The sequence below is a fragment of the Ranitomeya imitator genome, chromosome 3 (assembly GCF_032444005.1).
Source record: "Ranitomeya imitator isolate aRanImi1 chromosome 3, aRanImi1.pri, whole genome shotgun sequence".
In the NCBI taxonomy this organism is placed as follows: Eukaryota; Metazoa; Chordata; class Amphibia; order Anura; family Dendrobatidae; genus Ranitomeya; species Ranitomeya imitator.
The window spans coordinates 95,143,475-95,166,965 of record NC_091284.1 but is presented as its reverse complement, the minus strand read 5'-3'; the positions used below and the strand labels follow the sequence as shown (position 1 = coordinate 95,166,965).

Here is a 23,491-nt window from a genome sequence, read left to right as displayed (position 1 = left end):
GACCCTTGGGAGCAGTGGTAGCGGAGGAAACAGGTATGGGAGGTGAAACTGGTTCCAAAGTAGGACTAACGCATCTACGGCGATTGCCTGTGGATCCCGGTATTGGGCGACAAACCTGGGCACCTTGGTGTTAACCCTGGAGGCGATCAGGTACACGTTCGGGGTCCCCAGCGTTGGCAAATCTGTTGAAAAACATTGTGGTGAAGTGACCACTCCCCGGACGCCAGACCCTGTCAGCTGAGGAAATTCGCCGCCCTGTTCTCCTTGCCCGGAATGTGGACTGCCGAGATTTGAGTGGTACTTCTTGGCCCATCAGGTACCCCCCTGATGATTTATGTACGCCATGGCCATGGCATTGTCCAATTGGATAGGGGATGGGCGTCCTGCCAGAAGATAATGAAAGTGCTGTAGAGCCAGCCGAATAGCCTGAATCTCCAGAGGGTTGATCGGGAGGGCTGACTCCCACGAAGACCAGCGTCCCTGGGCTGTATGTTAGTGAAACACCGCTTCCCATCCGAGGAGACTGGCATCCGCCCTGAGCACTAGCCATTGGACAGGGGGGAAAAGTTCCCCTGTTGAAGGGAGGAACTCATTGTCCACCATGTAAGCGCCTGTCTGACCTGAGTGGACAGACAGCACTGGAGATTGAGAGAGAATGGGTTCCTGTCCCAAGCAGCCAAGAGGGCATGCTGTAGGGGACGAAAATGGAGTTGCGCAAATGGAACTGCCTCTATCGCTGCTGCCACCATCCTTCCTAAGACTCTCATGCAAAACCGGATGGTATGAGGGACTGGCTGGCAAAGGACCCACACCTCCTGCCAGAGTGCTAGGACCTTGTCCTGGGGATGTATTGTGAGCCCTTGGGAGGTATCGAAGATCATCCCCAGAAAGGAGATCCTCTGAGATGGCACAGGAGACGACTTTCTTAAATTCACCAGCCATCCCGGGCGAGCAAGGGTATCTAGCGTGATGCTGACACTTTCCTCGCAGGCCCGAAAAAATGGACCATTGACCAGGATGTCTTCTAAATATGGCAAGATGACTATACCCCGGGAATGCAGGATGGACACCATGGCGGCCATGACCTTTGAGTACAACCTGGGGGCAGAGGCCAGCCCGAAAGGTAAGGCTGTGAACTGGAAATTGCTGATGGCAAAACGAAGAAACCTCTGATGCGGGGGGAATATGGGGATGTGAAGATAGGTGTCTTGGATATCTATAGATGCCAAATATTCTCCCTTTTCCATGGCAGTAATGACCGAGCGGAGAGATTCCATTCGGAAATGACGAATGCTGACACACCTGTTCAGAAGCTTCAGATCCAGAATGGGCCTTACCGCTCTGTCCTTTTAGGGGACTATGAACAGGTTGGAATAGGAGCCTTGAAACTTCTTGTCCTCCAGTACGGGGCTGATGACTTCACTGAGTCAAAGAGACTTGACACCCTTGAATAAGGCCCGTGACCGAAATTCTGAACTGGGAAAACGAGACAGAAAAAAAAAATCGACTCGGGGGGCAGCTGATAAATTCTATCTTGTGCCCTGAGGACACCAGCTCTCTTACCCATCTGTCGTGTATGAAGGTGAGCCAGACTTGACGAAACCAGAGTAGGCAGCTGCCCATTTTGCTGGCAACGACCGGAGTCTGCCTCCAGTCATTTGGGTGAAAATCTGGAGGGCCTAGATCCTCTAGATCTTGGCTGGTGGGACTGCATCCTGCCCAACGGGTTGGTTTTGTATGAGATCTGACGATCCCTGTTCTGATTAGGCTGACCTGAACTGACGGGATCAGCCGCTGCGATCCACCCCAGGTTTCGAACGGACCTAAACCGCACCTGAAACCGGTGGCGAAATTGCTGCTGAATACTTTGCTGCGGGAGGAAGTTGCTTTTCCCCACTGCGGCATCAGAAAATTAGTTGATCTAATTTTTCGCTGAATAATCGGCCACTATGATAGGGCAAAGAAGGGACTTTTTTTAGGTTAAGTCTGCCCGCCATGTCCTCAACCATAGAGCCCTCCTAATGGAAATCATGTTTGCGGCAGCCAGTGCTGCGCAGTTCGCCGCATCAAAAGATGCATTAATCAAATAGTCTCCCGCTAGAGCGATCTGATCTAAGATTTCGGCCTCCTCGGATGGCAGGTCCCTATCCTGCAGAGCTCTATTTAAAGACTCTGACCAGGATATCATGGCCTTAGCTACCCAAGTCACCGCAAAAGAGGGCGAGAGGGCTGAACCTGAAGCTTCAAACACTGAGCGAGCCAGGCTCTAAATGAGCCGATCAGTTGGATCCTTAATAGAAGAACCATTAGGGAGGGATAATAAAGTTTTAGAAGCCAATCGTGACACGGGAGGATCCACCAAAGGAGATTCTACCCACTTATTATGGAGTTCAGGGGCGAAAGGATATCTTGTGTTCAGGGCTCTCTAACCAGACAACCGCTTGTCTGGCCGCTCCCTGTGACGTTGCACTATATCCTCAAACTCTGGGTGAGTGCAAAATACTCTATGAGACTGTTTTGTCCGTATAAATGACACCTTATGATCCGAGGCAAAGGTGGATTCATCATCTATACTCAGGGTTTGGTTGATTGCCTCAATGAAGCTGTGGATTGTCTCCTGGTAATTAGGTGCCTCTAAGTTGAGGGACCCTTCAGAATCATAATCCAAGTTTTTCTCAATAACCTCTCCTGGAGATGGAGAGCGAGAGATGGAACTCATGGATGCTGAGGCACCAGACGGACCAGAGGACGCTCTGTAGGTTCGTTTCCCCAGCGTCTGCTTAGAGAGAGAGAGCGGCCCCTGCAGGCCGGAGGTTCCTGTGGGATGGAAGATTCCTCCAAGACAGGCAAACCACTGTCCTTGCCCCTATGTGGGGCCTAAAGGGACTCGATTGCTCTAGTTAGTGACACCATAGATTGCGACAGAGACAGGGCCCATTCCGGGGGACCCAACACACTGGGCTCAGTCGCAGGGGAGGGCTCCTGAGTGCATTCGGAATCGCAGGCCTCACAAAACCGATTGCTCTGGGCATGCGGAAAAGCAGACAGACAGGTAAAACATGAGGTATATAATACCGTGTGGGTCTTGGTCCTTCTAGACATGGTGGACCTGCTGCCAAAAGAATCCCCAATCTAGATTAGATGCAGCAATAGAGAGGGAGAGAGAGAGGAGCTGCCAGACTGGAGGGAGTAACACTTATCCCAGTCCTGTGTCCCTGGATCCTGTGGAACAACGCAGAAAAGCAGATCCTCTGAGATGCCGACGCTCCCTATCTTCAAAAAAGCGTCCTCAGCCAGTGGGCGTGCTCCTAGAGGTGGAACCGGAAGCAGATGCGCTCCAGAGGCGGGACTTTCACCCGCGGCCTAGCACCAGCAAAAGCCGGGGACTAAATTTCTGCCACCCGCCCAAGAATATGGGGGCGGGGCCGATGCAAGGCCGCCGGAAGACCCACAGAAAGCCGAATTTCCGGCACCCACCGACCTGGACCTGCCAGATGATAAAGGGGGAGAGGTGCGAGCATGGAAGCGCCAGGAAGAGCGCTGTAGCAGGATCCCTCCCAGCCCCCTAATCCTGCAATGGATCCAGCTTCAGGTTAGAGAGGGGGCTGTGTAAAGGATGGTGCAGGCACCCTAGCTCCATCTTCCCTTCAGGGGATGAGGAGAGGGACCGTCCGCCTCCTTCCATCACCGCAGTCCTAGCATTGGTGATGCAGTTGGGGCCGCACGGATTGCACATATGCACCTGTACAGCCTAGGGTGGTCAGAGCTGAGTCCGGCATCTTGTCCCACGTTGCGGGAGAGGATACGTGGAGGCGATACTCCACGTGCTCGCTCATTGTTGGTTTGGGGAGATCGGACCGCTTTAAAAGGGTCCGTCGCCCCTGTCTCATCTTCATGGTAAAAAAGAGAAAAGAGGTCTGGAAAAAATCAGATGTGTGCCTCCTAAAGACACTAAGCATGAACTGGATTAGCCTGCGGCCAGTGTCAGGGTGTATATGGCAGAGGAGGAGCTAACTTTTTTTTATGTTTACTTAGTGTCAGCCTCCTGGCGGCAGTAGCATACACCCACAGTCCTGTGTCCCCCAATGAGACGAAGGAGAAATAATTAATGTAAATAAGTAAATGTAATAGAATATGTTTTGGAAAACTAATGGTCCATTTACACTACACGATTACTGTGAACAAGTGATCCTGGGAATGCTCATTTCACGATAATGGTATAGTCTAAACAGATGGCCATTCATTTACAGAAAGAACAAAATATTTTGAGCTGCAAAAAAGATCGTTATTCTCGGCAGCACATTGTCCTGTATAAATAGGACTGGAGCTGGCAAGTACAATGACAGTCTATGCACAATGAGTAATCTAATAGAGATCGTTTCCAGTTGGTGGACATTATACACTGTGTAACACTCAGTGTTAAAGCACCTCTAGTATGGAAACTTTGGTCAACACAATTCAGACAACAATCACTTCCAACAAATTACTTAACTAATAGTTTCTGCAACTTCATATTGCACCAAAAATTAAATAAACAAACTTTGGTGCATTACAAGTCCGACATAACAGACACCAGCAACTTATGTCACAAAATTGAAATCTGAGGTATCCTAAATAGTATCCGTATGCATGCCTTGGAATATGTTCCTACTGAAACTCTGAGTAACCATTCTGAAAAGGACAACCGTATGCTTTATACTTGTTTTTACTCTATTTTTATTCCCTATCCCAGTTTCTTCCAAATTCCACATGATGAGCATTCTCATGGACCATCATCCATCTTAACCCAGTTGGTGTGGTGTGACTTTTTGGTCAAAGAAATTTATTGAAGGTAATATAACAAAAAAATTTCAATTTATATTATTTTAATTGTCATCTATGTATTGAAACAATACCTGAAACCTTACCTTAAGAGTACAAAATCTACTTATATGCAAGCCAAATTTAATCAATTTGCAGGAGCTAGCAATAGTGGTGACATCAAGGACTTTTTGATTCAACGTTTTCATTGTAACTCAAAGTTTTTTCTGATTGATTTACTTCACCCCGCCCCAAGATTAACATACTGGAAGTCTGTGCTCCTGCCTTACCTTGCTATTTCACATTTACTGACATCCAAGCCTCTCTTGGGCATGAAACCCATTCCCCTTTGGGGCTCCTTGCTGCTGAAGGTATTCAAGTAATGGACAAAGGGTGCCTCTCCTGTAATTTCAAAGTAACGAATACTACTGTCACCCTGAAAGAAAAAGCAACACAGTCTATTTTATTTTTGTATTGCATCAAAATATTAGTATTGAGCATGGTGTAGAATTTTACTGAACAGCTTTAGGTATTATATGTGAGTAAATGCCAAAACTACATTCCTCAACATTGAAATTGTGAGACCAAGTAGGAAAACTGGTGAAACTATAGAAATAACCGGATGGATAGACATTTTAATAATATGCAAATGATGAAAAATAGAAACAACATTTTAATACCATCTTGATTTATTCAGTATGCAGTCTTAGCGCCATGTACAGAAATGCCGGCATTTACTCTTCTTGACTGCTATCAATGATGTTATAAATGGTTGTCTAAGGAATGTTCTGCCTCGCTGAATGCACTTGGGCAAATCAATTTGCAGTTGCCGACCAATGACGTCTCAGATGTGCTCTATGAGAGACAGGTCCAGAGAGGCTGAAGGCCATGGTAGCACGTTTAGGCCAAGAAAGCTGCTCACTGTAGCACAAACAATTTGTGGCCTGGCATTGTCATGTTGAAAAATGGCTCCTGGAACATTTTGGAGATATGGCAATGCCATTGGTCCCATGACAAGATCGATGTCACCCCAAGCTGTTAGTGTACAAAAGTCCAGCTAGTGCACAATATGCCACCCTATGCCAGAGTCCTGGGAGTAGGGCCAGTGTGACGTTCCCTTGAGTGGAATTCTCCCTAACCATAGACTTCCATTCCAGCCTCCATTGTTCTGCACCTTGATAACCTTTGATAGTACTGGCATGAGGTCACTGGAACATCTTTATCTGGACTTCTGGCTTGTATAGAATGTCATGTAATTGCCTTCTTTGTAATATATTAGAGAAATGAGCTTGTTTACTGCCAAAATTGATAATTCATTATCAAAATTCTCAATTCTGGGGTAAAATCTGTATTGAGCGAAGACAGACTTTCCCATTACTGAGATGGCAAGTGCATGACCATCATCCAACGACCATGCCATTTTTATGTGGCAACCGATCAGGAAAGTGCAAACTTTCTGGAGTGGTACTTAAATGTGGACACCCTGGGAGCCTCTTGTGATTACCAGGTCCCGCGACATCATGTCATTTCATGAGGCCTAGTCAGAACTCATGACACACAATTTTTTCCTCAATCCTATTCTGAAGGATAGTCTGATGCTACCTCAGGTTTACAGACCCTCTCTATCCTCTCTTGAATGCTTTTCTAACCGGATTAATTAACAAATCAAGGTTTAGGTTGAATAAAAATAATTTTCAGCCAAAAATATATGCATATAAGTAAAAAAATGCCCTTCAAAAGTGTCGACAGCCTTTAAAGAGGACCTGTCTTTTTGCCATAAATATGTAATTTGTAGACCTGTTTTTTTTCCTGCATCTCTCCGATCTAGAGACATGATCCCCTCTTCCCTGTATAAAAAATTAGTCTATTTGGGCAACTGGGTGTGGTCCTCACAGAAGATCCACAGAGAGAATAGTTGATGACCATAGTTGATGAGAAGCCTACAACCTGCAGTAACCACCAATCGGCCAAACCGCTGCATGACCAGCTCTACCCTCACCTACTGTATCCTCACCCATCCCTTGTAGATTATGAGCCCTCGCGGGCAGGGTCCTCTCTCCTCCTGTACCAGTTATGAATTGTATTGTTTAAGATTATTGTACCTGTTTTTATTATGTACACCCCTCCTCACATGTAAAGCGCCATGGAATAAATGGCGCTATAACAATAAATAATAATAATAATGACCATGCTCACTTAGGTAAAAATGAATACATTTCTATAGATTATATGAAGCATACATACTTACCTTGCCACAGAGGTAGACTATACTGGAGTCAGGGTCATAGAAAGGAAGCAATACTCCATTACTGGTGTCCATTTCTTGTAATGCAATAGGTTCATCGAAGTTACTCTAGACAGAAAAGGGGCTGAGTCAATACAAATGCAGTGGGGGCATTAAAATATAATATTTTATTTAGTTGTTTTCTAATGTCACGTATAAATATTACAAATAATATATACTCCCTAAGAAAAAAAATAATTCTCAAAAATGTAGATCAGTGCAGGAGAGATGTTAATAGACTTCAGAAGTCATAGCATTTTATTAGGATTACATGGCGGCAAATCTCAGAGTTACATCAATTATATATTTAGAGATGACCGCCGCTTGGTCAGGAGACAACTGGTGAATAGATGCTGACTGACACCCACTAAAAGTATCCCTTGCATTACACGGAGGGGTTGTCAGCCAACAATTTTATGTAATTCAGGGTGGGCTTGTATGTTAGTAATCTCCCACCTGCGACGTGTGATGCAACATGGGGATTGCAATGTCATATCTAATGATTGGCAATAGGCTTGTGCTGTACCTCGCAAAAGTCGCAAAAAGTGCTGATACTTGTAAATACGCGTCATCAATACATTGTGAATGCACTTGAGGAAATAACAAATTCTATTCTTCATAACATCGTAACATTCATTACTTAATTTGATGACTTTGTGACTCAAAAAGTCATAAATCTAACATTACATTAGTGTATAGTTGGTTAATTTTATAAGAAGCATAGATATACACACATACATAAATTTTTGCACCACGCTTTGAATATATTTTTTCTACTGTTATGGGTTAACGTTGACATACCTATCATGCATTGATGCATGACCTAAGATATCCAGGACACCATGCTGACACACTGCATTCTAAAGCCAGAATTTGCACTGCTATTATCTACTGTTAGCATAAGATCATTTTACAATATGGAAGGCCTTTCTCCCTTAGAAGTAAATGCTATATATATATTTATCTATGACGGGTGCTATTAGCTACAACCCCAGCAGCTTTGATGGTCTTCCAAGCATTTACTTCTGCACTTGATAATGTATATGAGAGAACATGGGTTAAAGAGAAACCGTGACAAACTTTTTGCTGTCCCATCTGAAAAAAAGCAGAGAGCAGAGGCAGAGATCCAGATTTTAGCACCTGTCTCTCTTACTGGGCTTCTTGCTGTAGTTCTGATAAATCACTGTCTTATCTGCTGCTGGTCTGCTATTCTTCTCAGTGATAGACTTCTGCAATATCATCCACAAAATTCATAAACTCTGACTATAGCCACCCCCTACCATTGATTTGCAGCTTTCTACCTATGGACAGTGTAGGCAGAAAGCTGTCAATTAATCACTGGGAAGGGATTAGACACACATCATTGAGAAGACTAGCAGAGCTGCAGCAAACAAAACAGTGATAATATCAAAACTCCCAATAAGCGACACACCACTTTTCTTTGATTTGAAGCCACAGAGATTTAAAAAGTATTTACATTCATAGTATAGAAATATATGGAGGTTTTAGCTTATTATAGACTGTGAATGTCTACTCTTGGCAAAAGGGGGCTCCAAGGATAGAAAATCAGTGGCGGTTCATATCACAATACAATTCTGCTGCTAATAGGGCTGTTTGGAGATTGTTGATCCTCCTTCCTATTTGCTTCATGCTTTCTAATTGTGGAGAAGAATCTTTAACAGTCCATTGAGAAGATCTGATTTGGCCCCTTTCTTTCATGGGTACATATCAAATACCTTGCCAGCCTCCAGTATCTGTACAAGCCAGATTATCAATGTTTTACCTGCCTGTCCAAGTAAGATCCAAAAGAACAATCTTTGCTTCAATTAGAGGTTTTCTAGGAAATAAAAATGTGTTTCCATCCATCTCTCAACAACATCGTAGAAATGGATAAAAAAAGTCCATTCAGACAATCATTGGATCAGGCAAGTAAATGATGCAACCAGTGATTGTCTGAACGGCTTTTTAGGCCATCTCTGGTGTTTAAAACAGAATTCTGAAGAAAAAAAAACGGTGCAGACCAGGTAAACATTAGAACAAGAGCTGCAGTGGATTGATCAGGGAAAATATTACTACCAGTCTTAGCCCTTTAAAAACAATTTTTTTCGCATTTTAATCTCCCATGTAACCTATGACAAGCCGTGAGGCTGGGTAGTCAAGAGGTTAGAGGTCAAAAGCCAAGAGGGTACATCATAGACAGGGGGTCTGAGACAAAGGATCACGACAAAAGGGCTAGGCAAACGGATGGTCAAGACAAATCAAATTCAAAGTCGAGCAGCAAAGATCAGAATACCAGACTAGGAGTAAAGAACAAACACACACCTCTTGAGCAAAGCTAAAATTGGCAATGACCTAACATTGGCAGCCAGTTAAATAGCCTGACAATTATCCAGAAAAAAACACTTGTAGGATAAACAATACATTGACAGCCTGACAAGCCCCTGCTATCCATAAAGCGGCTGAGCTGTCACTCACACCACTGACAGCCCGACACTACTCTGCTGTCCATAGGGTGGCTGAGCTGTCACAGCACAACATGCCTCTGCTATCCATAGGGTTTCTGAGCTGTTACTCATAGCGACCCTACAACACAGCGAGTGACAAGCTTAATAAAAACGGGTTCTGAAAACATTAAAGTATACTACTTTGTATAGATCAAAAAGGTTAGACACCATCAGCATCAGAAAGGAGACATTACATGATCAACCTCATCCTCTATGGAGTCAAAAGAACTTCTCAAGGGACCCTGCATTGGTAGCAATTTAGGAGACAAAATGGACCTTAACAAGCCTAAAGAGGTTGGCCATTACTTTTTTTATTGATGGTCTATCCTTGAGCACCCCCACCGATCATCTGCTACCGGCGTAGGCCAGAAGTTTTCAGATGTTGCCGGAGCACAGAAGCCCCATCAAAACTATAGTGGCCGTGGCTGGGTGCTGAAGAAGATCCACCCACCATTCATCTGAATAAGGGATAGATCTGCAGTCCAATGAAGAGAGGAAAATGTTCAGCTTCACAAACATGCAAATATTTATTTAGTAGAGGAGTACATAAAATGTGCAAAAAAAAGTTAAAATATCAAGAAGACAAGTTTAAAACATTAATGCGTTTCAGCCGAATTTGTATCTTTGTATTTCTGGCTTGATAAAGGTCTACTATGGCTGGAATGTCACATCGTCTACCTCATTTTTGTACCCTGGTTATGTGATTTTGAGAATGGAATAAAAGCTACGTCTTATCCCTATATACTCTTTGGTGGAATTTTTGTAATCTTTACTGCTTTGGACCTTGTAGTTGGTCACACAGAGTCTGAACCACCAATGGTGCATGAGAATCGCTCATTGATCTACCCTTATTCAAGGGTTCGTGAATAAGGGTGTCACACCAGAAACGCGTTGATGTTTTAAACTTGTCTTCATCACGATATTTTAACTCTTTGTGCACAATTGTTGTACTAATCCACAAAAGAAATACTTGCATGTTCGTGAAGCTGGACGTTTTCCTCTCTTCATTGGTCCTTTCACCATCTAGGCTTAGAAGCCACCATTGCTCCGAACTGCCTGGAGATTCAAAGTGGATAAGCTGGACATTTTTCCCATTTCTCTATAGATCTGCAGTTCCTGGCCGCGATCACTATAGAAATGACAGCTGCAGTATCCGACAATTTCTGGATGGTAACAACTGATTGGCGGGGATGCCGAGGATGTCTCACAAATCAGGTATTGATAGCCTACGGTATTTAAAGGATAGACCTCCAATAAAAAAGTAGTGGCAACTTTAGATTTACAACTGGTCTTGTCATAACACAATATCTTATAAATTACTGCATTTTTTCATTTAATTAAATAAAACCACCTTATTTAAGGCTCTTGCTGGATATAAACACTAATGGGACAGTTTGTTTCGGGGGACGCCTGTAAGACGGTATTTTCTCGACAGAATTTAGGAATATTTTTTCACTATAATTAGACATTACTACAGCGTTAAAGATGCTAAATGTTGGTAATGATGAATTCTCCCTCAATCTTTACATCTCTCTTATCTGGCAGGGTAGTGGTACAAATGCGACCTTATGCTTTGGAAACAGTGACAATAGCAATGAAATTCCTAATGTCTGCCATTACCGGGTCCCATAAGCCCAGCTCTCTTTGACTCATCCGCGTAAAGCCCGTTGTAAAGATATTTCCATCTCTGGTAAAGATGGCTCGCATAGGTCTCATCCCCTCATGGGGGGAAAGTTTTTCCTGTGAATGGGAGGAGGTAAGGTGGAAAACAAATTGGTCATATCATTTTTATAGACACAAAGGCTCAATGTCCTGGCAGGAAGCATAAGACAGTATGTTACTGGCCCCTAATTCTCTGCAGCTATAGTTACAAAGGTGACCCTGGATGAGAAGTTCTGGAGACGAGTCAACTATCCAGCCAGCATGTCCTGGCCATTATGTCCACACGTCTCGGACATCACTAATAATAGAAATCAGGCCAACTATTCTGTTGTTTCTCATCGCTCAACAGAAGTGGGAAACATTCGTTACATGGCACACCGATTTTCCAACATGTGGGGAAGCCAATGTTTCATCCAAACATCGGGATGGCAAAACATTAGGAAAATCAAAGACCTACATAAAAGTGTTGTCCGTCGTTAAAGACATAGACTTGTATTAGCCACGGATTGTGACAGATGGCCTCACGCTTCATCCGTTTTTTGCCGGATCCGTCGAAAATTGTTTATATGGCGGCCGGAGAAAACGTTCATAATAACGTTTTTTGTGTCCGTCAAAAAAAAAGGAACAGTGACGGATCCATCACTCTCCTTCGTTTGCTAGAATGGAAGCCTATGGCGCCGGATCCGTCAAATGAAGGAATCCAGCGACGGATTCCGTTTTTTTTTAACTCAGCATGCTCCGATTTTTTGGTGATCTAATTAGCTTGATCAGCTAGTGTGATCCGGCGAAAAAACGGATCCGTCAGATCAGTTTTTCACAATCTGCGATGGATCCGTTTTTTTCACATTTTGACAGATTGTGTCTGATGGTAAAAAACTGATGTGTGAAAGCAGCCTGAGTAAGACATATTTCACTTTTCTTTTCCTTTTGAAATGTTTGTCTTAAAATGGATCTGTGAATATTGAATATGAATGTTACATTACATTTTCTTTGTAAATTTTTGGAGAATGTAGGATACATTTTATGACAATCAGATATGATTTTGTGGCTCATCAATATCCAAATTAAATTTTAGAAGCTATGCCGACATACTCAGCTGTAAACAATACGACTGTCCCATATACTAAAGAAAAACGGCCAGATGTCCTTTCTCTGCCACCTTGGTATCTGTGCGGTCCTCAGGGGCCAGTATAACAGTAAGCGGAGAGATAGGTAAAGTAAATAAACATGCAGAACACCTTCTCATACCGGATCCCACAGAGCCAGCTGCCGTTCACTCATCTTGCTGAAACCGGTGGTGAATATTTTGCCATCAGACAGAAAAATGGACTTGATCGGCCGAGCCCCTTCATGAGCCCCACTTTTCTCCTAGGTTGTTGGGTTAGCAGGTTAAGGTCACCACGACAAGTTGAAAACACAAACATGCATGAAGATTTAGATTAGTGTCACACCAGTGTCACCTCATATTCCAGTTATCCACTCTTTGGTAAATAGATGCAATTTTAGAATCATCCAAGGGGTGTATGGGGAAGACTATGGCTATGTTCACATGCGGTTTTTTTCTGCAGCCAAAACCTGCTCTCTTGGCAGGAAAAACATTGCATGCATTGCCGTGTTTTTTGCAGCTTTTTTTTTTTGCACCATATTTTGAATGCGGATTACATGTGCTTTGTCTGTGGTACATGTTTAATATGTTTAGTTTTATTCTCCAAAAATACTTGCAGCAAAAAATTGTTGCGTTGTGTTTTTTTATAACAATTTTTTTCACTTTCCCATCGCTTTCTGTGGGTGAAAAAAAACATGCTGAACAAAGAATTGACATGCTGCAGATTGATAAAAATGCAGCAGTTTACCAATTTAGCCAGTAAAAAAAAGGGTGTCCATGAGCAAAAAATGCTGCAACAATGCAATGTGTGAACATAGCCTATCTAAAGAAAATAATTCTGCAACCAGGAAAATAACACTGCAGAAGCCATACTAGTAAATGGTTACAGTCCTATAAGTGGTCATCACAGTATCCAATTATATTCTAGAATTCTAAAAAATAACACTTGTGCTCCCTTACAAAATATAGTAGGGCTTCTGCTGCAACAGATAAGACCTAGTCTAACATGTAAATATTGAAAAATAGGGCAGAAATAATAATCAATGCAAAGAGAGATTCTTCATAAAAGTACAACTTGAAAAGAAGACTCTCGAGTTGAATTATATATTAACAGTATGATTTCACGAAAAGTGCGGTGATTGGTGACGAAGGTTTGCCGTTGGATACAGTCATGACCAAAAGTATTGACACCCCTGCAATTCTGTCAGATAATACTCAGTTTCTTCCTGAAAATGATTGCAAACACAAATTCTTTGGTATTATTATCTTCATTTAATTTGTCTTAAATGAAAAAACACAAAAGAGAATGAAGCAAAAAGCAAAACATTGATCATTTCACACAAACTCCAAAAATGGGCCAGACAAAAGTATTGGCACCCTCAGCCTAATACTTGGTTGCACAACCTTTAGCCAAAATATCTGCGACCAACCGCTTCCGGTAACCATCATTGAGTTTCTTACAATGGTCTGCTGGAATTTTAGACCTTTCTTCTTTGGCAAACTGCTCCAGGTCCCTGATATTTGAATGGTGCCTTCTCCAAACGGCCATTTTTAGATCTCTCCACAGGTGTTCTATGGGATTCAGGTCTGGACTCATTGCTGGCCACCTTAGAAGTCTCCAGTGCTTTCTCTCAAACCATTTTCTAGTGCTTTTTGAAGTGTAGTTTGGGTCATTGTCCTGCTGGAAGACCCATGACCTCTGAGGGAGACCCAGCTTTCTCATACTGGGCCCTACATTATGCTGCAAAATTTGTTGGTAGTCTTCAGACTTCATAATGCCATGCACACGGTCAAGCAGTCCAGTACCAGAGGCAGCAAAGCAACCCCAAAACATCAGGGAACCTCCGCCATGTTTCACTGTAGGGACCGTGTTCTTTTCTTTGAATGCCTCTTTTTTTCTCCTGTAAACTCTATGTTGATGCCTTTGCCCAAAAAGCTCTACTTTTGTCTCATCTGACCAGAGAACATTTTTCCAAAACGTTTTAGGCTTTTTCACTTAAGTTTTGGCAAACTCCAGCCTGCCTTTTTTATGTCTCGGGGTAAGAAGTGGGGTCTTCCTGGGTCTCCTACCATACAGTCCCTTTTCATTCAGACGCCGACGGACAGTATGGGTTGACACTGTTGTACCCTCGGACTGCAGGGCAGCTTGAACTTGTTTGGATGTTAGTCAAAGTTCTTTATCCAACATCCGCACAATCTTGCGTTGAAATCTCTTGTCAATTTTTCTTTTCCGTCCACATCTAGGGAGGTTAACCACAGTGCCATGGGCTTTAAATTTCTTGATGACACTGCGCACGGTAGGCACAGGAACATTCAGGTCTTTGGAGATGGACTTGTAGCCTTGAGATTGCTCGTGCTTCCTCACAATTTGGTTTCTCAAGTCCTCAGACAGTTCTTTGGTCTTCTTTCTTTTCTCCATGCTCAATGTGGTACACACAAAGACACAGGACAGAGGTTGAGTCAACTTTAATCCATGTCAACTGGCTGCAAGTGTAATTTAGTTATTGCCAACACCTGTTAGGTGCCACAGGTAAGTTACAGGTGCTGTTAATTACACAAATTAGGGAAGCATCACATGATTTTTCGAACAGTGCCAATACTTTTGTCCACCCCCTTTTTTATGTTTGGTGTGGAATTATATCCAATTTGGCTTTAGGACAATTCTTTTTGTGTTTTTTCATTTAAGACAAATTAAATAAAGATAATAATACCAAATAATTTGTGTTTGCAATCATTTTCAGGAAGAAACTGAGTATTATCTGACAGAATTGCAGGGGTGTCAATACTTTTGGCCATGACTGTAATTGTTCATATGGTTGGTAAAGTTGTATGGAGAAAATATTTGTATCCTTAATTAGAGCTAAGCCGGCTCTAATCTCTCTCCTAGTTTAGGTGAGGCAGAAAGAGAGGATGCCCCTATTAGCACGGGTGTGACGTCACATGCCAAGGACACTAGAGAGTCCCGATACTTGTTGAAGCACGAGTCCAAGGAGACTTTCTATCTGGACCAACCACTACTGTGGACTGTTCAACCTTCCCAACCAGATGAACTATTATACAACCACAAAAAAAAGCATCACCAATCATGTCTCCGTTACCTAATAACTCCAGAACATCATCTAGAAGTCAGTGCATTATTAGGTTATATTCAAACGTTGCATTTTTGCTTCATTTTTTTTCTGCAGCCAAAACCTGCTGTCTTGGCAATAAAGAAGCTGCTTACAAAAAGCAGGTTTTACTGCCTATTTTCGGCTGCATTTTTATCAGGTACATTTGTCTCTTGTGTATGATGATAAAGTTTAGTGCATAAAACAAAAATGATGCAACTTCCTTAGGTTTTTGCACCCAAAACATAGCAAAACTGATACCTGTGTTTTTTGCTGCATATTTGCACTTGCTCATTGCTTGCTATGGGTGAAAAAAACGCTGCGAAAACTGTGAAAAAAACACTGAAAGAAGTGACATTCTGCAGATTGCCAAAATGCATCAGTTTTCCAATTCAGTCAGAAAAAAACCCAATGTGCGTGCCTAAGATTTCTGAAATCTCATAGCTTTTGCCGCTACTGTAAAACGCAGCTTAAAATTTGAATTTATAAAATGCAGCAAAAATGCAATTTGTGAACATAGCCTTAGGATATGTGACCAAGATAAGTATTTGGTGCAGAAATTTCGGTACCATTTCTGCATGGTGTGCACAGGCCCACCTGTGACACAATCCACCGCCAGATGTGTCTGGCAGTGGGTTACTCCCCTTGTGCTATATAGAACACTTGCACACTATGTTTAGGTGAGCGTCCATGTGTATGATGGGGTCGGAAAGATACTGGGCACTGAATGCGTAATCAGCCGACATCTATCTGATATAGAGTGCCATTAATTAGGACCAGTGAGCCTAAAGTGGCTGCCTAAAAACAAATGATGGTAGCATAATTTATCAGAACACTCTATTGTTGTCAATGGGCAAATATTTAGAAATAGCCAGGTAGATATGAAAGGAACATGTACAGTATGTGCTGAGCCAGTGAACCTATTCCTGCTTAGGTGGAAATCTTCAGAATTACTTCAGAATTATATGGGCTATAACTATTAGATCCGTATAAAAGCATGCAGACTTATAGGGCATGCAAACTAGCATTGCATTCACAGCCCTCGTATCCCGAAGTCCTGCCATCACCATATTACAACCAGTGCTCCTCTCTCACTATGGGGTCCCCTGCCGGTCTCAAACAATCAACATCAGGATGGGACATTCTATGGTTACTGCAGAAAAATGTCAGTGATTGGCTGCAGCAGTCACATGATGCCAACTCCGGATGTTGATGTCTCGAGACCGGCAGGGGACAAAGTAGCGAGTGTGGCAGAGGGAAGCCAGTTTGGGAGGTGATTTTTATTTTTCATTATGCCACACGTGACTCATTGAGAATAACATATATCGTAGGCGAAAATGCCTTAATAAATCCTATTTTACATGGAAGATGTAGGTACAATAATGATGACTGATGTCCAGTATTAGGCAGCTGCAGCTTCAGGCTGTTTGCAGACATTATCCCATACTTTGAAGATCTAGTCCAACTCATAATGTAATGTGGTGATGCCAAGACTGTGAGAAAAGATCAAAGAAAAGGGATATGAATGACTTACAGCCACTATTTCTTGCTTCCGAGGGTCTATAACACGTAATTTCTTATCTTTGCAAGTAGTGGTGATGAGACTGCCATTATAGTTCCAGCAGACATTGTAGACGAGGTCACTATGCATCTCATCCAAAGTAATAAGCGCCTCGCCAGTGCCCACATTCCAGATAATAATCATGTTATCACTGCCTAACAGCAAAGGAGAAAGGATACAATTATACTACATTAATATAGTAAATAATGATGTATTCCAGCTCTATAGTTATAGCGAAAGGACTTGCCCCATAAACCACACTCGTCACCTATTCACAGAAGAAGTGATAAATGCCTCATTTCTGGGGGTCCGATTGTTGGGCCACAAAGATCACAAAGTCCCCTGTGCGAATGTGGCGGCTGTATATACGTGTGATCACCGCTCCGATTACTTCTAAGGGTTGATCTGGGAAGGAGGTTTTATATACCAGATTTTTTTTTCAATTAATTTCTACTTACTTTAGGTCTAAAGGGCAATGTTTCTCCCTGTGAAGAGCGGCACACTGACTCTGGCATGCCAAGGTAAAGAGGCTTATTCGCCGTGCAATGCTCCTCTGGGAAAATTAATATGCAAATTGCCTCTTCAGAGAGGAACAGTCTTTAACTTTATAGCACCACCTATTGGAATCAGCAATCCTACCAGTCACTATCTACTCTTTAACGAGCCATAAAATGTGACATAGTAGAAAAGCCAAATCAGAATCTCAGTTTGCAAACACTGTTTCAGGGTATTGCCCCTCATCAGTGCAAAGTATGAGAACAGATTTGGCTGAGAGGCTCTGGACTGAAGTCCAAAGGGCAACATCTCTCCCAGCGGAGAGAGCAACATACCGGCTCTGGAATGCCAAGGTTAAGAGGCCTATTCGCCGTGCAATACTCCCCTGGCAAATTTAGTATGCAAATTGCCTCTTCAAAGAGGAAGAGGACTTCCAAAATTCTATGGTAAAGGGGTTGTATGACCATTTAACGGGGTTATCTGAGACTATTTTATTTTTTTTTTCTCATGGGGCAAACAACTGACAGGCGCCCACCGAAAAACCGCTGAACAGCGGCGAGCGCGCTCTTTTTCTACAGCTGCGCAGTGCATTCGGCACTTGCGCATGCGAGAAGCACTACGCCACCAACGGGAACATAAGCAAGATGTGGGGGAGAAACAGCGCTGTGACCACGCCCATCTGACCTGACCAGCCTGATTGACAGGCGAAAAAGCACACTTTTGTAAGGTATCTCGGCAGCATAGGTAGGGAATCAGGGGACAAAAAATACCCTATTGTAAAGCACAGCTCAGGCCCTATTTAACGGTATTTTTATCTCCTACTGAAAAAACGGGGTGACAGGTTCCCTTTAAGAGTTCAATGGTAAATTTATGAATACCTACTGCCACCACTAGATGGAGCTCACTGCATATGAATTTATACAGCTCCTATTTAAGGTGATAAGACGATAACTTTTGATTCTGGTTACTCCCGTTTGACAATAGAACAGTTTAAATCTATAGAGACACTGTACAAAATGTATAACGTGAGTATACCACGAGCCACGCAGCAGTGGATACTGTGATACCTATGCCATTTTAAATAATAAATGTTTCCACTAACAGCTTATTGGTCTAAAGTAAATATGCATGTCTATTCCATCCAGTATTGCCAACCAGATTTCAGTATGTTTCAAGTAATTAGGTGGTTACCTGCACTAAGTAAAACATTGCGGGCAGAGGGATGCCATGTGATAATTCCTACTCTCTTTGAGTGACCTTCCAGCGTAACAATAGGTTCTGTTATTGATCGCACTGGTGTGTAATCTGGAATTTGCCAAACCTGAGGAAAAAAAAGACACATTATATATTAATATTTTCACCAATAATGGTCAGTATTTTGCAATAAACTTTGGAAACTCAATAATACAATGAAATAAAAGAAACTTTGCAAAATATCTTATCAAAGTAATATGCTTATTTCTCCACTTATGAGCCACTTCTTCCCATCTTCCCTGCCTCCAAAATTCATAACGCACTCTGAAAACAGCTCAAATCCATCTTGGTCAAATCAAGAGAGATTGCCAGCACAATGAGATATCAGGTTACAGCGCCTAATAAAATGAAAGAAGAGGGGAGCGAGAAGAAAGCACGAGGAGCACCCAGCACAGTGAGAGACCAGGCAGACAAATGCAGAGAAACAGGCAGATCGTGCAGAAGCTTTCAGCAAATGGATTTAATTTCAGTGATGGATTCACAGCTACACTGCTCAGTACTGCTGTACAATGTCTACCATGCTGCTGCTGCTTCTGTGCTAAAGAGAAAGAAGAGTAAGAATCCATATCCCCGCGTTTACTGTGTATTGGAGATTATCAAAATAGTTAGAGTCCACTCATTACTGCAGAAGAAACTAATCATAATAGAAAGAGTCTGCATAAGAGGACAATTGGTGAAAAATGCAAAATACAAGTCATTTAACGGCCAGGAAGGAAGAGTCTGTGAGAACTTTATTTATGAAAATGTATAATTTGGATATCTAATTTAAAAAAAAATGTTGTAAAATATCTAATACTGTATATTGAAGCCTAAGGAAAGGGGTGAGCAGAATGAGGACTAGAGAAACAAATTGTGCAGATTCTAGCTACAGTACCCTATCCCAGTGCTGAATTCTACACTGCTCAGTAGAGATGGGCGAACACAAACATCTACTGTTGGGGCACGGACACCGAACATGGACTTCACCAGAAAGTCTGTATTACTGTTCGGGTTTGGCAGCCCTAAACACTGAGTATTTGTTGCGCTGTCATGTGGGGTGACCAATATTCATGGCCCATTACCAGCCTGAGAATACCAGCCCCCAGCTGTCTGCTTTAGCAAGGCTGGTTGTTAAAAATGGGGGGACCCTACACTTTTTTAATCATTTATTTAAATATTTTTTTTTTTGTAAGCGTGGCAACCTCTCTATTCTTGATAACCAGCCTTGCTAAAGCTGTCAGTTTTTCCTGGCTGGTTATCAAAAATACAGGGGAACGCGTGCCGTTTTATTTATTGATTTATTTAGAGCACAGGCGCCAGCTGATGAACACTCCCATCAGCTGCCACCTGCTCTCACTGTTATTAGCCGCAGCAGGCGTCGGCTGAGCAGTAATCCCATCAGCTGACACCAGTGACCGGAGGTAACCTCTGATCACAGCTGCAGGCACACGCTGTCAGCGTGGGAACCGCGGCTGTCTGATAGGCGGTAATGATTTTAATGTCGATCAGAAGCAGTATTTGCCTCGCTGTCATGCACATGACAGCGTCGCATACACTGGATTTTTGGGCCTCATTCAAGTGAATGGGGTCCGGGTTCGTGTACCCGAATCCAAACTTTTTTAACTGTTCGGCCGAACCCGCCGGAAATGAAAATCCAGGGGTCCGTGAATCTCTACTGCTCAGTACTACTCTGTATTGTCCTCCATGCTGTGGCTCCTTCTGTTTGTGTGCTACCAAAAAGAAAAAGATTAGAAATCCCTCTCTGTGCGTGCAGTGTATGAAGACATCATAGCAGCTAGTCTCATCACTCCAGCTCAGAGTCAATTGCAAATAATATTCAGAGCCTGAAGAGGTAAAAACTGACGTTGTTAATGTACACACATGCGTGAAAAATCTGGCATTTCAGTTTTCACTATTTTTTTTTATAATTTGTGTAATATTTTGCACTCTATAAAGTCAACATTATTGTGAACAGTAAAGTTGAAAACATGCATTTTTTTTTATTTCGGGGGGTGAGGGGCTTTTTCCATTCTATTTTCTATATGTATAGCTGCCAAAAGTAGCGATTTTGTGGAGTAGTTGTGCAAATTGAACACCCCCCAAAAAAAAATTGTTTGGAAATTGATGTCTTGCAATCTGGTTTTTAAATGTTGGTATTTAAGGAGGGGAAGGGGCACCTTATGTTACCCCTTACAGCATATAGACTAGGAAGAATCTTTTGCTAATATTTTGATATATTTCAATAAATAACTGCTGGAAAGTCTATTTGGTCTTGTTTCTGCCATGCTTTGTACCTACGTATTATGCATAGATGGTGACTGTATGTACAGTATACTGGATATATGTAATCCTCTGTTCTGCTGCAGGTCGTGCTGTTGCCACTAGGTGGCTCTATTGCAGCAGATTAAATAGACTAAACCTAGAAAGCGCACTCAGTGAGTCTGGGCCACATTAAAGGGAACCTGTCACATTCTACATGCAAGTACAGTATAGAGAAAGAAGATGACTAATATATATTAGCTTGTTGGAAAAGATTCAGTATAATGTATTTTATGCATTGAATCCTTTGTATTTGTATGCATATGGGTCTAGCGGGCGGCCCTACTAGTGATTGACAGCTATCTGCATACACAGTCATACATGAAAAACTGTAAGTCAGTGAAACCGCCCACTGGACTCATATGCGTACAAACACCAGGTATTATAATATATAAGGCCTCATTCACGTGTCAGGTTCTTTGGTCAGAGTTTTATCAGTTTGATAAGCAGAAATCAGGAGTGGAACCTTGTAGAAAAAACTATCGTTAAAAGGAAGGGACCTGTTCTGTGTTTTGGAGCCACTCCTGGTTTTGAATTTGAAATACTCATAAAACACTGACCAGAAAAACTCATATGTGAATGAGGCCTAAAATGCAAGTTTTTCTGAAACTTTTCCTACAAAAATGTATATACATTTGATTGGCTTCTCCTGTTCTATAACATCCTGTCTGTAGATCAGATGCCATTGCCAGCATGACAGGTTCCATATAAAGGGGTTGCCTGAAATTAACAGTGAAGTCTATACTAAATGTCTAATTATTTAATAATCAAAACTAAAAAATCCTTACTCCCCTCCTCTCTACTGTTATTTTCAGTCTGTGCTTTTTTTTGTACTTCTGATGACATTTTCTTTGAGTATGGCCGGCGTCACACTCTGCGTATAAAAATATGCTCAAGTTCATATGAGGACAACCAGCAGAGGGCGCATCACCACGAATGAAGGTAACTACAGGTCATTGACCTACATTACCTTCATTCCCCAGGGTTTTACAGGCAGGAACACAGCTGCATTATAGCAGAGCTCCTGCCTGTAAAATATTTTAACCCCTTCAGATGGATTTACATCGTGGGACGTTACAGATCAACGGAAGGTATGTATATTGTTGGTTTATTATTTTTCATTTGTTACAGAGCGAGGGTCTTCAGGTGGACTGAGAGAGCAATAAAATATTAAAACAACCTGTGTTTTTATTTCATTAAAATACTTTTTAAAAATGTGTGTGTGTGTTTTTTAACCATTTCATGCTATTGGATTAATAATGGATAGGTGTCATAATTGGCGCCTCTCCATTATTAATCTGGCTTAATGTCACCTTACAATAGCAAGGTGACATTAACCCTTCATTACCCCATATCCCACTGCTACACGGGAATGGGTAGTGAGTGGCCAAGTGCCAGAATAGGCGCATCTTCCAGATGTGCCTTTTCTGGGGTGGCCGGGGGCAGATGTTTTTAGCCGGGGGGGGGGGGGGGTGGGCAATAACCATGGACCCTCACCAGGCTATTAATATCTGCCCTAAGTCACTGGCTTTACTACTCTGGCGGAGAAAATTGCGCGGGAGCCCACGCCAATTTTTTCCGCCATTTAACCCTTTATTTTAATAGCTAGAGCGCCTAAATTTTGCACCCACACACTACTAACATTAGTAGTGTGGAATATGCAAAAAAAATGGGGATATGAGATGGTTTACTGTATGTAAACCATGTCTCATATCATGTCGGGTTTAGGAAGGAAATAGCAAAAGCCGGCAATTGAATTACCGGCTTTAAAGCTATCTAGCGCTGTATTAAATATTAATATATATACATATATGTGTCCCAATGATATCTATATATATAATTGTCTAAGGATTTGTCCGTCTGTCTGTCTGTCTTTCTGTCTGTCTGTCCTGGAAATCCCACGTCCCTGATTGGTCGAAGCCGCCAGGCCTCGACCAATCAGCGACGGGCACAGTATCGACGTAGAAATCCCACATCTCTGATTGGTCGAGGCCTCCAGGCCTCGACCAATCAGCGACGCGACGGGCACAGCGACGATGATGTCATAAAGGACGTAGACATCCCGCGTCTCTGATTGGTCGAGGCCGCCAGGCCTCGACCAATCAGTAACGGGCACAGCGACGATGATGTCATAATGGTTGCCATGGCGACGACGATGTCATAAAGGTTGCCTCGACCAATCAGCGACGGGCACAATCTGCTGCGAATTCTGGAATCATCATTGTCCATATACTACGGGGACATGCATATTCTAGAATACCCGATGCGTTAGAATCGGGCCACAATCTAGTATATATATATATATATCTATATATATATATATACATATATGTATATATATATATATGTGGTGGTGGTGATGGCGAACTCAGTCGAGGGGTTCAAGAGAGGCCTGGATGTCTTCCTGGAGCAGAACAATAT

General features: G+C 42.5%; 1 protein-coding gene across 2 annotated transcripts in view; it reads right to left on the bottom strand.

Moving 5' to 3' along the window:
• The window catches only part of CORO6 (coronin 6), a 113,298-nt gene that overhangs the window by 5,124 nt on the left and 84,683 nt on the right, over positions 1–23,491 (bottom strand). The window contains exons 4-8 of one of the 2 annotated variants that reach the window (XM_069761168.1): positions 18,710–18,839; positions 16,997–17,178; positions 11,209–11,328; positions 7,049–7,153; positions 5,091–5,236 (exon numbers count right to left, since the gene is read on the bottom strand). In XM_069761168.1, the coding sequence (XP_069617269.1) occupies positions 5,091–5,236; positions 7,049–7,153; positions 11,209–11,328; positions 16,997–17,178; positions 18,710–18,839 (683 nt within the window). Of the gene's footprint in view, positions 1–5,090; positions 5,237–7,048; positions 7,154–11,208; positions 11,329–12,498; positions 12,619–16,996; positions 17,179–18,709; positions 18,840–23,491 lie in introns of both variants that reach the window. The other variant, XM_069761167.1, reaches the window with a different exon arrangement.